General features: G+C 41.9%; 1 protein-coding gene across 5 annotated transcripts in view; it reads left to right on the top strand.

Annotated features, from left to right (window-relative positions):
- Positions 1 to 395: 395 nt before the first annotated feature.
- Positions 396 to 15,113, top strand: part of PAQR3 (progestin and adipoQ receptor family member 3) — a 28,786-nt gene continuing 14,068 nt past the window's right edge. For 4 of the 5 annotated variants that reach the window (XR_005382927.1, XR_005382928.1, XM_038582335.1 and 1 more), the window contains exons 1-4: positions 396 to 652; positions 4,012 to 4,174; positions 11,506 to 11,661; positions 14,405 to 14,602. Coding sequence is in view for 2 of the 5 variants with exons in the window: in XM_038582335.1 (XP_038438263.1) it covers positions 468 to 652; positions 4,012 to 4,174; positions 11,506 to 11,661; positions 14,405 to 14,602 (702 nt within the window). In the remaining 3 variants the exon portion in view is untranslated. The remainder of the gene's footprint in view (positions 653 to 4,011; positions 4,175 to 11,505; positions 11,662 to 14,404; positions 14,603 to 15,113) is intronic. The other variant, XR_005382929.1, reaches the window with a different exon arrangement.

Below are 15,113 nucleotides of genomic sequence, written 5' to 3' on the forward strand. Positions count from 1 at the left end.
CGTCGAGAGTCCCTTTGAACAGTACACGTGAGGTTCTGAGCATACGCAGTCGGTGAGGAGCACTGTCGATCGGAATCTCCTTCCAGGGAGCGCTTCTCTCTGCCCCTGGGGGGAAACTCCACCTGCGCCGCTTCGCCCCCGCCCAGGCCCCGCCCAGGCCCCGCCCATCCCGCGTCAGGCCCCGCCCATCCCGCGCCAGGCCCCGCCCATCCCGCGCCAGGCCCCGCCCCAGAGGAGGCCGAGGGGCGGGGCCCGCCGCGGCGTGCTGACGTCAGAGAAGGCTGCGGCGCTGACGGCGGAGGCCGGTGCGAGCGCGGCGCGGGGCCGGGGCGGCGGCGGCGGGACCGCGGGCTCCGGGGCGGGGGCGGGGGCGGGGGCGGCGGCGGCGGCGGCGGCGGAGCCCCCTCCCCGGGGAGGCGGGGCCTGGGCGAGCTCCCCGGCGCGGGGAGCGGCGGCGGCGCGGGACGATGCACCAGAAGCTGCTGAAGAGCGCGCATTACATCGAGCTGGGGAGCTACCAGTACTGGCCGGTCCTGGTGCCCCGCGGCATCCGCCTCTACACCTACGAGCAGATCCCCGTGTCCCTCAAGGACAACCCGTACATCACCGACGGCTACCGGGCCTACCTGCCCTCCAGGCTGTGCATCAAAAGGTAGAGTCTGGCCGCCGGCGCGGGGCGGCCTGGGGGAGCCGGCAGCCCCTCCCCCTCCCCTCCCCCCGCCCCTTCTTGTCTGGGCTCCCTCTGCTCTCCCCGCGCTCGTCCTTTCAGAGCTGCCCCCCCGCCCCCTTCCTTTTGGCCCCCTCCCTCTCCCCTCTCGTTACCTTCTTTTCTTCCCGGCCTGGGGGCTGGATGCACGGAATAGCGGTGACAGCCGGCAGGGATCGTATGACCGCCGTAGCGGTCCGTCCCGGGGAGCTCTGCAGCTTGCAGAGGACTTGCGCATCCTTTATCTCCTTCTCCTTCGGTGCTCGTTGGAATCGACTCCACTGACGGTGGCCCAGCGATGCCTGCCCCAGGGTATACCTGAGCTTTGTTTATTTTTAGATCAGCCCCATGGAAATTGAGATGCTTTGGGCCAGATGAACGTGTGACATGACAGATCATAGGAAGTTATGTTACTAGGAAACGAATTCGCACTGGCAGGTGCATATGCACGCGTATATATACACGTATGGAGGAGTATGTGCACCCGAGAGAGATTCATTCATCCGGCAGATACTCTGGAGCCCCTCCTAGGTGCCAGGCGCTGTCACAGGTCATGCAGAAAACAGCAGACATGGCCCTTGTGCCTGTTCTCATAAAACGACTGAGGTTTGGTCTGTGGGACACACATTACAGAGGCAATTAATTTACTCTCTTGCATAATAACCATTGTGAAAAATGCGTAGGAAAAGGACTATAGCAAGGAGAGCCTGTAACGGGCACTACCTTCCACTAGAGCACCGTAGAAGCATTTCCGCCAAAGGAATTTCTTCATCATCTAAACCTTTAAGACCCTTGAAAAGAGCTTGGATTTTTATTTTTATTTTTATTTTTTTAATTTATTTTTTCTTTTTTTTTTTTTTAAGCCTGGATTTTTAAAAACCAAACCAAAAATCAGTGTTTTGACTTTTAGAATAGCTTTGTGTTAAAACTCTCTGTATGTGTACTTAAATGTAGAGCCCTACCTTAAGAGAATTAAGGTACAGATATTGGTGAGTTCTAGGATGCTGTAGTGACAAACCGCAGTGCTGGAATGCAGGCTGCCGGGTTGCTCCAGAAGCAATCACACATCTGATTCTTTGGGGTTCTTTTCAGCACGGTCTGTCCCTGGTTCTTTCTGCCCCAAGTGTTTAGGACCACACTCACAAGGTGGCGTTACTGCCCATCCGTACTTGACCGAATGGCCCACAGGCCTTCACAGTTTGAACGCTGAGTACTATTTGCCTCCCCAGCGTCGCCTTTGCATAAGTTATTACATAAGAAATCAGAGCTGGGACCTGGCTATGGATGTGAAGTTCCATAAAGAGAGAGCAAGCAGTACATTACCGTAGGTTTATTATTACCCACAAAGCAGCAGTCCTCTGCCTGTTGATGTTAGTGTCCAAATTTCATGGATTGAGAAGTGAAATACACACAGTGCTTTGATCTTGAGCCGTTGAGTCAAAAAGACTTGGTTATCCAGACCTGCCACTTAACCATTTCGGGACCCTGAACAAAAGTTGACCCCTCTCTGAATCTTATTTTACCTTTTGTAAAAACAAGGGTGATCACAATTCCTGCTTCAAAAAATATTAAGGATTAAATGAGATTTTGTGTGTAAAATGCTACACGAGGGCATGGCACCTGACAGGTACTGAGTAAAAGGTGACTTGTTATCATTGTGATTATTGATTGTGAAGCTGAACAGAGAAGCCTGACTTCTCACCGAGTAAGAGTAGATTCTTTACGGGGAATATTCTTCCAAGTGCTCTTCCCAACAGCTTGGTCTTTACCAAGTTCAGCTTTTGCCCTCTCTTCTTTTAGCTGTCAGGAGTGACCAGGACGGCTTTTGGATGTAAGGAGAGGTTTTATATGTCACAACTCTTCTGCCAACACTCAGTTGGAAGGAGCATGCCAAGGTCGTGCTTCTCAGTTAATCAGGTTATACCAGGTTTCGCAAAGTGAAAAGTTCTCAGGCAATAGGCAGAGCACAGCATTGATCATCAAACTGGTCCTGTACTTAGATGTGTTCCTTCACGTTCCCGCATCCTCGCCCTTGGCCCAGTGTAAGTAGTCATTATACTTGATGCTTGTACAGGGTAAAACCTGGAATTCAAGATAACAAGATTCACTTTATTCCTGATGATCATTTGATAATGTGAGACCCTGTTATGTTTATGATGTGTAACAATAGGGAAAATGAGACCATGGTGATTCCTACAAATTTAGGTCACAATTATACATTTATGCTTACTAATGAGGAATCTGAACCAGTGAATGTCAAAGACCTTAATTTAAACAAAAAGATTAGATTTTGCAAGAGAAATGCAAGAGAATTTTAAATATTAGGCATGATGTCACTTTCAGTAAATAATCAGATGGGTTCTATCCACAGCTAGGGAAACATTTCACAAAATGAAGGAGCAAGAAGGGACTTGTAGTAGCATCTAATCCACCTCCCTTGTTTTATAGTTGAAGGAACTGAAGCCAGAGAGGTTAAGTGACTTGCTTATGATCACAGAGCTAATTTGTTGCTGAGGGTGAGAGTGGAGAAAAGTGAGCCTCTTGACTCCTGGTTGATGTGGTATACGCTACACCAACCTGTGCTGTTAGGACTACTTTAACTTAAACCAGTTACACATACACTGAGCAAATAGGACTGATACTAAAAGTAACGTGTTGTTCCTAAAAAGGAAAAACTCATGCTACTAGGAACTAGTTTGGTTGCAAACAACTACAGCAAAGCTGTTCCAGCCTGCCTGTCTTACAGTTTGTATTTATTCTGCTTCTCTCGAGTCTGTTGCATTTGCATTTAATGAGTACTAAAAAGGTATTTTAGGTTTGTGCCTCACCTTATACTTAGCAGGCTTTCAGATACCAGGTTTTGAACATGAGCGTATGGCAGCTAACATCCCCTTTTAATCTGCACATTCATTTCTGTGGACGTTTAGCATCTGATCTGAGCAAGGCACTCTGCTCGGGACTGTGGTGTCATAAAGATGGATGGTGCCAGCCATCAGGGAGTTGATAGGCTGGAGGATGAGATGGAGTTTATACATAAATAACTCAGATGAGGAAGGAAATTGTAAATATGGTAACAAAGGTGAGCACCAAAAAAGCCCTAAGGTTTCAGGATTTGTGAAGACCGGGAAGAACCTAAAGATCAATTACACTGTGTGAGCTTTCGTATTTATAAAGGCAGACATGGGGCTAAGGGCTTAAAGTAGCAGATGTTAGAGAACTGATCCCCAAACTGTCCCTAACCTTTTAAATGCTCATGGTGAGCAACCCCAGTGTCAATCTGAGATGCATGTCTGTTTGTTTTCCAGTTTGTTTATTTTATCTAACGAGACCGTAAACATCTGGAGTCATTTGCTGGGTTTCTTCCTCTTCTTTACACTGGGAATATATGACATGACATCAGTGTTACCTTCGGCAAGTGCATCCAGAGAAGATTTTGTAATTTGTTCTATTTGTCTTTTCTGCTTCCAGGTAAGTCATTTCACAAACACTATTACTGGTTAAGAGAACTTTAGTCAGACAAGCTTGGGCAGGTGATCTTACTTCACACCCACCACTTGCTTTAAAGAGCCCCAAAATAGCATATAGGTTAGCATATTCATTTTCATAATATAAGCACCAAAAATGTTTTTATGAGAGTAGATTTAGACTTTACTGTCAGAGTATACATTAAACCCAACAGATTTTAAAGATTGAGAAATGTCTTTGCATATATCCTTCACTTTTTAGACATTTTGCTTTAAGATTAATATAAGGATAGGAGCCTCTGTACTCTATTTTTTGGCTGAGATAAAACACTAGTTAATGCTTAAAACTTATTTGAGAAGATTCCCCATCTGTTTCCTATTTATATGTCTATGATTTCTGTATATATATCCATACTGTCCTAATTTTAATGTCTTGTTTTGCTGGTAGTGATCTTTTCTGTTGCTTTACTGTTAATTTCTTTTGGTCTTTTTACATTTGCCTGGTTTCAAATACTTTCAATTTCTCTTTTCTACTTCTTCTATTTGTTAGTTCCCTAGCACTTTCATTTTTTTCAAAGATCTTAAAATTCCTTTAAAAGTTATATATATTTTAAAATCAAGTAATTCTAAAGAAGAAGACAAATGTGGACTGAAATCCTGCTGACATTTTTAAAATTTAAAAAGAATGCAGAGAGTACAGAAAAAACATAAAAATTGAAAGCTATCATACCCCTTCCTTCAAATATAGGCCAGCACTCCCTGCAGTTAACCTCTGGCTACCATTTGAAAGGTGCATCTATAAGTCACCTGCACAGATATTGTTTTCATGATGTATCATTTAATTTCAAACCTTCAGCATTCAACTCCTAAGCTAAAACTTCAGAGTTAAATGACTAAAAACAGGGGCACCTGGGTGGCTCAGTGGTTGAGTGTCTGCCTTTGGCTCAGGTTGTGATCCTGGGGTCCTGGGATCGAGTCCCACATCAGACTCCCTGCAGGGAGCCTGCTTTTCCCATTGCCTATGTCTCTGCCTCTCTCTGTGTCTCTCATGAATAAATAAATAAAATCTTAAAAAAAAAAATGACTAAAGACATATTGGGAACATCTCCCTTCCCCTTTTTTCTTAATTCTAGTTTCTGATATATATTTTTTTTAATTTATTTATGATAGTCACACAGAGAGAGAGAGAGAGGCGGAGACATAGGCAGAGGGAGAAGCAGGCTCCATGCACCAGGAGCCCGATGTGGGATTCGATCCCGGGTCTCCAGGATCGCGCCCTGAGCCAAAGGCAGGCGCTAAACTGCTGCGCCACCCAGGGATCCCTAGTTTCTGATATCTTAAATTCTAGAAATTCTAGTTTCTAATATCTTAAATTTCACTGAAGGAAAGAATATTCTTGTATTTTTGTGTTATTTGAAAATTATTTTTTCTTTAAGTATTTTTAAAGTACACTCATTTTGTCCTGATTGCAGCCCAAACATCTCTTAGAATCCACCTCTGGTTTTAAAATGGAAATGAATCAATTTCTTTATAGTTGAAGTTTTAGCTGTATCTTATAGACTAAGATGCTCTTAGTAACCATTAATAAGCAAAACTGGTTTATACTCTACTGTTAATAATATGGGTAGGATCTACTTTGAAAATTCCACATGTTTTCCTCTACCCCAAGGCCTGCACTTTATTCCTTCATCATCCAGCCACAACTGATGTTAATTCAGGGAAAGCATATTATATTCATATTGGCTTAAGAAAACAATGCATTGCAGAACTGAAAAACTGAAATAATTACAATTGCCAATGAAGAAAAACCCAAAACGTTGCAGTAACTTGCTCAGGGTTGTTCAGCAGGACAGTAAAATCCTGTTCTCCTAGCTACTTAGTGCAGTGATCTTTGTTACGCACCATAAAAGATGCTAAAGGCAGCAAGATACTAACAACAGCTAAAGACAATATATCTTCCCTACCAAAAACTGCCATCTCTGTTATTTTTATTTTTATGAAATTAAATTTGAGGAGGATGCCTTGGCTCAGCAGTTGAGCATCTGCCTTTGGCTCAGGACGTGATCCCGTAGTTCCGGGTCGAGTCCCACATTGGGTTCCCTGCAGGGAGCCTGCTTCTCTGCCTGTGTCTCTGCCTCTCTCTCTGTGTCTCTCATGTATAAATAAATACAATATTTTTTAAAAAAATTAAATTTGTAACTCGTTGACTCAATTTTCTCAAATTCTTAGTCAGCAGGCAGCATGGTAAACCACAAGTTAAGATTGATTCACATTTAGGGGTGCCTGGATGGCTCAGTCAGTTAATGTCCGACTCGATTTCTGCTCAGGTCATGATCTTGGGACTGAGCCCTACGTTGGCCATCTGCACTGGGCATGGAGCCTGCTTAAGATTCTCTCTTTCTGTCCCCACCTCTTTCTCTTTTCCCCTTCTCTCAAAAAAAAAAAAAAATTACATTTAAGTTTTAAAAGACACAACATTTTTTTTTCTCTTTCACTTCTGCAGTTTTATTTGATCAGTACTTTCCCACCAAGCCGATTAGTAGAGTACATTCTGAATAGTAGAATGTAATTTCAGGGGCTTTGAACTTTCCCAGAGGTCTTTCTGTCTTAGGGAAGAGTACAATCCAGGAATGCCTTTTCCTAGATTCAGTTCATTTGCATTAAGTTTCACAAATGTTTTTTTAAATGCCTCCTATCTACATCCAGGTATTATAAGCTAGGCATTATGAATACAGTGCTGAACAAAATCAGCCTGTCCTAAAGATCAGGTCACCTAGGTAGGAGGGCAGAAGGGAGAGTGAGGCAGGGCTTTTAAGCAGATAAAAATAGTTTGTGTAAAGGGCCAGAAGCAAGAGACAGTTCAGCACTTTCTAGACTTGTAGGGATTGGCCTTTGTGGTTGGCTCATAGGAGAATGGAGAAAGATGAGGCTGGAGAGAGGCAGGAGGTAGATCCTGAAATATTTGGTTATCATGCCAAGGAGATTAGAGATAGGATGTCACAGTCTAATTACCTGTCTACCCTGGTCGAGTGAGATAGTCCACAGAAGGAATCTTTCCAGAAAACTGAAACCAAACTCAATTTGCCAGATGATTTTGCAGCCAGTTTTTTAAGGAATTCTAATAATAACACATTTTTTTTTAAAACAGAACATACGAAGTATAGGTTTACTTTTTAAAAACTCAGTGTTCTCTATTAAAGTATATATTTTACTTTCCTTTTGAAAAGTCTAATTTTTCTCTTTATTTTCCTTTTCACAATGAAATTACCTTTATTGTTCTTTTTTTTAATTTTAAAAATATTTTATTTAAATTCAATTTCCCAACATAGGGTATGTTCATCTCCTCATGTGCCCTACTTAGTGCCGGTCACCCAGTTCCCCCCTCCCCTATCCACTTCCCCTTCTGCAACCCTTTGCTTCCCAGAGTTAGGAGTCTCTCATGGTTTGTTTCCCTCTCTAATTTTTCCCCCTCAGTTCCCCTCCTTTCCCGTATAGTCCCTTTCACTATTTCTTATATTCCACATTAGTGAAGCTGTATGGTAATTGTCTTTCTCCAATCGACTTACTTCACTCCGCATAATACCCTCCAGTTCCATCCACGTTGAAGCAAATGGTGGGTATTTGTCGTTTCTAATGGCTGAGGAATATTCCATTGTATACATAAACCACATCTTCTTCATCCATTCATCTTTCGATGGACACCGAGGCTCCTTCCACAGTTTGGCTATTGTGGACATTGCTGCTATGAACATTGGGATACAGGTGTCTCGGTTTTTCACTGCATCTGTATCTTTGGAGTAAATCCCCAGCAGTACAATTGCTGGGTCGTAGGGCAGGTCTATTTTTAACTTCTTGAGAAACCTCCACACAGTTTTCCAGAGTGGCTGCACCAGTTCACATTCCCACCAACAGTGCAAGAGGCTTCCCCTTTCTCCACATCCTCTCCAACATTCTTGTTAATTTTCCCCATTCTCACTGGTGTGAGGTGGGATCTCACTGTGGTTTTGATTTCTATTTCCCTGATGGCAAGTGATGCGGAGCATTTTCTCATGTGCTTGTTGGCCATATCTGTGCCTTCTTTGGTGAAATTTCTGTTCATGTCCTTTGCCCATTTCATGATTGGATTGTTTGCTTACTGGGTGTAAGTTTGATAAGTTCTTTATAGATCTTGGATACGAGCCCTTTATCTGATACGTCATTTGCAAATATCTTCTCCCATTCTGTAGGTTGTCTTCTAGTTTTGTTGACTGTTTCTTTTGCTGTGCAGAAGCTTCTTATCTTGATGAAGTCCCAATAATTCATTTTTGCTTTTGTTTCTCTTGCCTTCATGGATGTACCTTGCAAGAAGTTGCTGTGGCCAAGTTCAAAAAGGGTGTTGGCTGTGTTCTCCTCTAGGATTTTGATGGCATCTTGTCTCACATTTAGATCTTTCACCCATTTTGAGTTTATCTTTGTGTCTGGTGTAAGAGAGTGGTCTAGTTTCATTCTTCTGCACATGACTGTCCACTTTTCAGCACCATTTATTGAAGAGACTGTCCTTTTTCCAGTGGATATTATTGCCTGCTTTCTTGAATATTAGTTGACCATAGAGTTGAGGGTCCATTTCTGGGTTCTCTGTTCTGTTCCACTGATCTGTGTTTGTGCCAGTAACCACACTGTTTTGATGATCACAGCTTTGTAGTACAGCTTGAAATCCGGCATTGTGATGCCGCCAGCTTTGGTTTTCTTTTTCAACATTCCTTGGCTATTCAGGGTCTTTTCTGATTCCATACAAGCCTTAGGATTATTTGTTCCAGCTCTGTGAAGAAAGTCTATGGTATTTTGATAGGGATTGCATTGAACGTGTAGATTGCCCTGGGTAGCATAGACATTTTCACGATATTTACTCTTCCAATCCATGAGCATGGAATGTTTTCCATCTTTTTGCATCTTCCTCGATATCTTTCATAAGTGTTCTGTAGTTTTTAGGGTATTTATATCATTGTTTCTTACTATTACTATAAAATAGTGGGAATTCAAACAAACAAAATCGTGTATGGAAGAAAGTAAAAGCTATTTGAATTACCGCTTTCTAGAGGTAACCACATTTGACATTTGTCTATGCACAGCTGCCTCCCACCTACCTTGCCTACTGAGCTATGATCATCTCTGCTTGCTGTTTTGTGTCACTTAGCGTTGTGACAATGAAATCTTTCCTTGTCAATGAGAATACATACCTTGGTGTTCTGGATTTACTGTATTTAATCTCAAGGTGATTTGAGAAAACAAATAACCAAGCTTTGAGTGTTATATTGAATTGGGTTAGTGAACTCTGACTTGTTGCTTAGTAGCCAAAGTCACAGACTGATGAAAATATGGGACCATGGATGAAGAAATGACATTGTAGCTAAGTACATTCATTGTTTTGAATATTGATATAAGGCTATGGGGCCTGATTAGGTTTGTTTAATGATCAGACTATTGAATAGCTAGGTGACCATTTTTCTGCCTTAGCAGTTGCTTGCAAGATACTTATCAATTTGGGGCAGCCCGGGTGGCTCAGAGGTTTAGCGCCTGCCTTCGGCCCAGGGTGTGATCCTGGAGACCCGGAATCGAGTCCCACATTGGGCTCCCTGCATGGAGCCTGCTTCTCCCCCTGCCTGTGTCTCTGCCTCTCTCTCTCTCTCTCTCTCTGTGTCTCTCTCATGAATAAATAAAATCTGTAAAAATATATATTTATCAGTTTGACCTACTTCATATCATTTCTCTGTGCTTCATATCATTTATTCCTGCCATTTGCTGCACCCCCACTGTCAGTGGCTTCCTTGAGGCTCTCATTATTGCCCTTCAGGGCTACTCCTGTAACCTCCCATCCTAGCCTTTCTGTAAGACTGCACTTAAAATCTTCAGTAGTATCACACCTCCCCCATATTGACTTTAAAATTCTGTGAGGTGTAGGGCTTGTCATAATTGTATTATGAAGAAGGCCACATGACATTCACTAATGGTTCTGTGTTTCTCAAATGCTTCTTTTCCTGTGGACCCTAAAATAAACATGTGGCTACCTTTATTTATATTCTTGGTAAATTCCAGAACAACCTTTTAAGTTCCAGCTCGGGTGGCAGCCCTTCTGTGAAGGTCTTTTCCCCACCACTTCACCCACCGAATGTACACATACCCCCACAAACCCAGTCCCCTCCCTCCTCTATTTTCTCACTGTGATTTCTTACATTACCACTTGTTTGTCCACTTGTTTTGGGAAAATCTTTCAGACAGTAGTGTTCTCATCCTTGTATTCCCTAGTCCATGACACACAGCAGGTACTTCATGGCTGGAAGGAGTGTGGCCATGGAAACCTTATCAATCTTAAGAGCAGCTGCTTGAATCAGATTAGCTTTGCTCTCAGTTTGGCAGCATGTGAAGTCAACCTAAGTCATAATTATTTTTTCTTGGTTACAACAAAGCTGTGTTTGACTCACGACCCAAAAGTAAACTCTGTACGATGAAATCTCACAGATGTGGAAAGTCTTAAGTGAAAAAAGCAAAATTGCAGAACAGAATATATTAAGTGATTCCATGTGATTAAAAAGTCTGTATCAGGGATCCCTGGGTGGCGCAGCGGTTTGGTGCCTGCCTTTGGCCCAGGGCGCGATCCTGGAGACCCGGGATCGAATCCCACGTCGGGCTCCCGGTGCATGGAGCCTGCTTCTCCCTCTGCCTGTGTCTCTGCCTCTCTCTCTCTCTCTCTGTGACTATCATAAATAAATAAAAATTGAAAAAAATATATTAAAAAAAAATTCTGTATCATGTGTTTGTATATGTGTGGACTTGTATATCATAGGTGTTTGATACATTCATTGAAAATATCTAGAAGGACACCTAACCAGTGTTATCAGGGGCTACTGCTGGGGAATAGATTAAGAGGGGGGAGCTTATGTTTTTACATCGCATAATTCTATGTTCTTTGATTAACTTTTTAAAAACATGCATTACTTCTAGTGGGTACTTTTTTAAAAGGAAACTCTTTCATGGATCAAAATAAGCCTCAATATTTTTTTAAAGATTGCATTGTATAATTTTCCCACTGCTATGCTACTCTTTTAAAATTTTTATATTATAAAATATTTACTGTTTTAAATGTCTTTCTTTATTACTTTTATCCCCATTTTACCCGTAAGGAAACTAAGAACTGGAGAAGAGACATGGCTTGCTTTATGGCACAAAGCCAGAATCTAGGTTCAGGTCTGTATGGCCAGAAAGCCTGGGCTTGACCTAACCACGTCCCTGAACATCATACATGAGTTGCTTTTATTCCTTTTTGTTTCACTATGCTAAGATTTGTTCTATTTTCCATAGGTCTGTATGCTTTGCTCTGTGGGCTATCATCTTTTTTCTTGCCATCGATCAGAAAAAACCTGTCGAAGATGGATGGCTTTAGATTATGCAGGAATTTCTATTGGAATACTGGGCTGCTATGTCTCTGGGGTGTTTTATGCATTTTACTGTAATAATGTAAGTAACTTAAAACATTTTACATTCTACGTTTCACATAGGTCTTGGGTTCTCTTGCCATGGTTCCTTTGAACTTAAAACTAATGTAAACACTGAGTTAATAATGTTTCCACTGAATCCACATAGCTACATGATTCCTCAGATGCACATTACATATCTTTTATTTTTATGCATATAGAGCTGAAGTTAAATAATGTTAATGCTTAATGAAATTATGAAGCTGGCTACTGCTTTCCATTTTCCCTGATCCTTTCCTCCTCCTCTCAGTGAAAAAAAATAAAGGGTTTGTCTATGAGTGTGTTGACCCAATTCTTCATAAGAAATATGTTTTCCTTTATTTAGTCTTTTACTTTTAGGTAGGCATAGAGAGAGACGGACCAGCTGGGGGGTGAGTGACTTTAACGAATATGTACCTATCCTGAGCTCTAGATCGGCTCTACTTTCGACTCTGATGTCACAAAAGTCAGTTGTTGCCTTGTGCAAAGCAGCATTTGAAACACTGCTATCAGGTTATATAGCACCTGACCTAAAAATATTAGCCTGCTGACCTATGGAATATAACCCTCTGTCTCCTCACCTCATGTCCCAGCCAAGGAGGCAAACTGAATCTTCCACTGAGCTTGGTACATCTCACACCCTCCCATTCAGAAAGTCCTCATCATCCCTACTCTCTCTTTCTCCTGCTCTCCTACCTTACTCTTTTCTTTTTCTTTTGTCCTTTAGTTCCCCGCCCCCCTTTCAGAGCCAGGTCAGAGCTGGGGCAGTATACCTACTAGGTACTTTGAATCCTACTCACAGAAGACTAGAGCCTGTCCTCTCCACAAGCCCTCCACATGTACAGGTGCTCCAAGCCATACTCCTCAGCCTTCACTTAGTGGGAAGATTGGCTATAGCGCAGGATTCCTCTGACTTGGGAATTCCAAAGTAGGATCTTTGTCTCTACACCATAACAGAGATAACTGCTAGTAAAGTGTGAAACTAGCAAAGGGAAAAAATAAATTTGAAGTAAAAGAATTATTGATTGTAACCACTTACATGTGAGCCGTTTGCTTTTTTAGGCCTAATTACTTTGAAACATAAGCATTGAATTATATATGCAGTTAACCTTGTAAATTGGTTTGATTTTAGTAATAAACTGTCCGTATATGCTCAGCTTTCACTTACTCATTTTGCATGAAACCATTTATATCTTTTAGAAAATTTGGAATAAACTGTTAACTAGGAGCATGTGAGTGCAGTCTTGTCATATTTGAATTGTTATTCTTTCTCTGAAACCTAATCTGTTTGCTGTTTACCTTTTCTTAAACATACCTGATAATTCAAGAGAGTCATGAGACACTTCTTACAAATCTCTTTTCAGAAAATCTAGGCTTCCAAGAGAAGAGAACCCCTGGAGCTAATGATCATTTAAAGGAAAAATTGTTTTCTTTCCTCTTGTACCTAATCATTTCCAAATATTCAATTGCTGCAGTTGCTCTTTATCTTTTAAGGAATACAGTCTGCTTTGAGAATGAGATTGAAAACTCTGGACCCTCTATCCAGGGCAATGTGCATTTGGGCACAGAGTAACCAAACAATTTGACCTGTGATCTCACGAAGCTAATAACCCCACAAAAGTTCTTGGAGCCCAGTTTTAAGAATTCAGCTCTATGTGGTGCTAACTTTTAAGCTTCAACTGCTCATTTAGATACCTAAATACTCTGTGAGCCCTTCTAACTAAATATATTTTAAAATGCACATTTCATGCTTTCCCAGTCTCTCCCCACCCACACAAACACCACACCTGTATTATCTTTGCTCATTTGCTCCTTTAGAAGCCAGTTGAATGGCCTTTCATACTGGCAGCAGTCTAGCTGTCTTCCACTGCCTTTTCACACATCCAGTCAACCATTAAGATTTTAATTTATTTTTAAAAAGTCTCCTGAATCTGCTGCTCACATCTCTGTCTTCTTTGTTCAACGAGAGTCCAAACCTCCATTGTCTCTTTGGATCAGTTATTCTGATGTCTTCTTGCTGGTTTCCTATCATCACTTTCTTTTCCACACTGATGTCAGAGTTTTCTAATAAGTCAGTTTGAAAAGCAGGCCTGTCATCTCATTCTTAAAGAACCCTGCTATTCCCCCAGAGCCAACATGTTAAAGTTCCAAATCCTTAGCCTGAAAGTACGCCTGCCCTTCAGCCTGCCTTCTCAAAATCTTCCCACTGTATGTGTTGTTTCTTTTCCTTGAGAACTCCCTCTTCTCACACAATCATGTATATTCCTCAGAAATCATCTGCTTAGATACCATGTCCTCTGTGAAGCATTTATTAGCTGCTCCAGGTAGCAAGTGCCCCCTCCACTGTCACTCTAAAACATTGTGTTCACAGCTCAGTTAACAGTACTTCCATGATAACTTGTTCATGTCTGCCCCTCCCGCAGTCAAGGAGCTCACCCACTGGGAGAGTCCGTGTCATAGTCAGTTTTGTTTCTACAGGACTTCTATACCCCTGGTATATAATAGGTACTCAAAAAACGCTTTTGTATGAGTAGATGTGGTTTCTAGCAGCTCACCTCGGAATTTGGTGTGTCATCCTAAGAAACCTAACAGTTGTATGGAGCATGCCGTGTTTTCAGGAAGGAAGTTAATCATGTCTAGAAATGAAAAAATCACGTAAATAAGTTTGGAATGTACAATGTAAAAGCCAGAATTGTTTTTTCCCTTCTCTTTTTTTTAACGACAATTAAAATTTGGTTTCCTTCTAGTATTGGCGCCAAGTGTACTTGATCACAGTGCTTGCTATGATCCTAGCGGTGTTCTTTGCACAGATCCATCCCAATTACCTCACACAGCAGTGGCAGAGGCTCCGTTCTATCATCTTCTGTTCTGTGTCAGGATATGGAGTGATCCCCACTCTTCACTGGGTTTGGCTCAATGGAGGAATCGGTGCTCCTATTGTACAGGTAGGTTGAATATAGTCAATATTTTTCTCTCTTTTCTTTTTGTTCTTTCAGTTTTACTCATTTTGGGTAAAGTACTGTAATCAGACCAGGAAGGTGGGTCTCTGTCACTTGAGAAAATATTTATAATTGCATATTGATGCCATGACTTTCACATCTATATAAATAAGTACGCCTTGCAGGAAAAAGCGTAACAGCTATTTTTTTCTGAGAAGTCTTTTTGTGAAATGATATGTTCTTAATTCTCCTTCTTCTACCCTGAGTGTGTAAATACCCAAGTTCTTTTTTTTTTTTTAATTTTTTTTTATTTATTTTTATGATAGTCACAGAGAGAGAGAGAGGGAGAGAGAGAGAGAAAGGCAGAGACACAGGCAGAGGGAGAAGCAGGCTCCATGCAGAGAGCCCGACGTGGGATTCGATCCCGGGTCTCCAGGATCAGGCCCTGGGCCAAAGGCAGGCGCCAAACCGCTGAGCCACCCAGGGATCCCAATACCCAAGTTCTTAACAGTGGAGG

Source organism: Canis lupus, chromosome 32 (assembly GCF_011100685.1).
Source record: "Canis lupus familiaris isolate Mischka breed German Shepherd chromosome 32, alternate assembly UU_Cfam_GSD_1.0, whole genome shotgun sequence".
NCBI classification, from domain to species: Eukaryota; Metazoa; Chordata; class Mammalia; order Carnivora; family Canidae; genus Canis; species Canis lupus.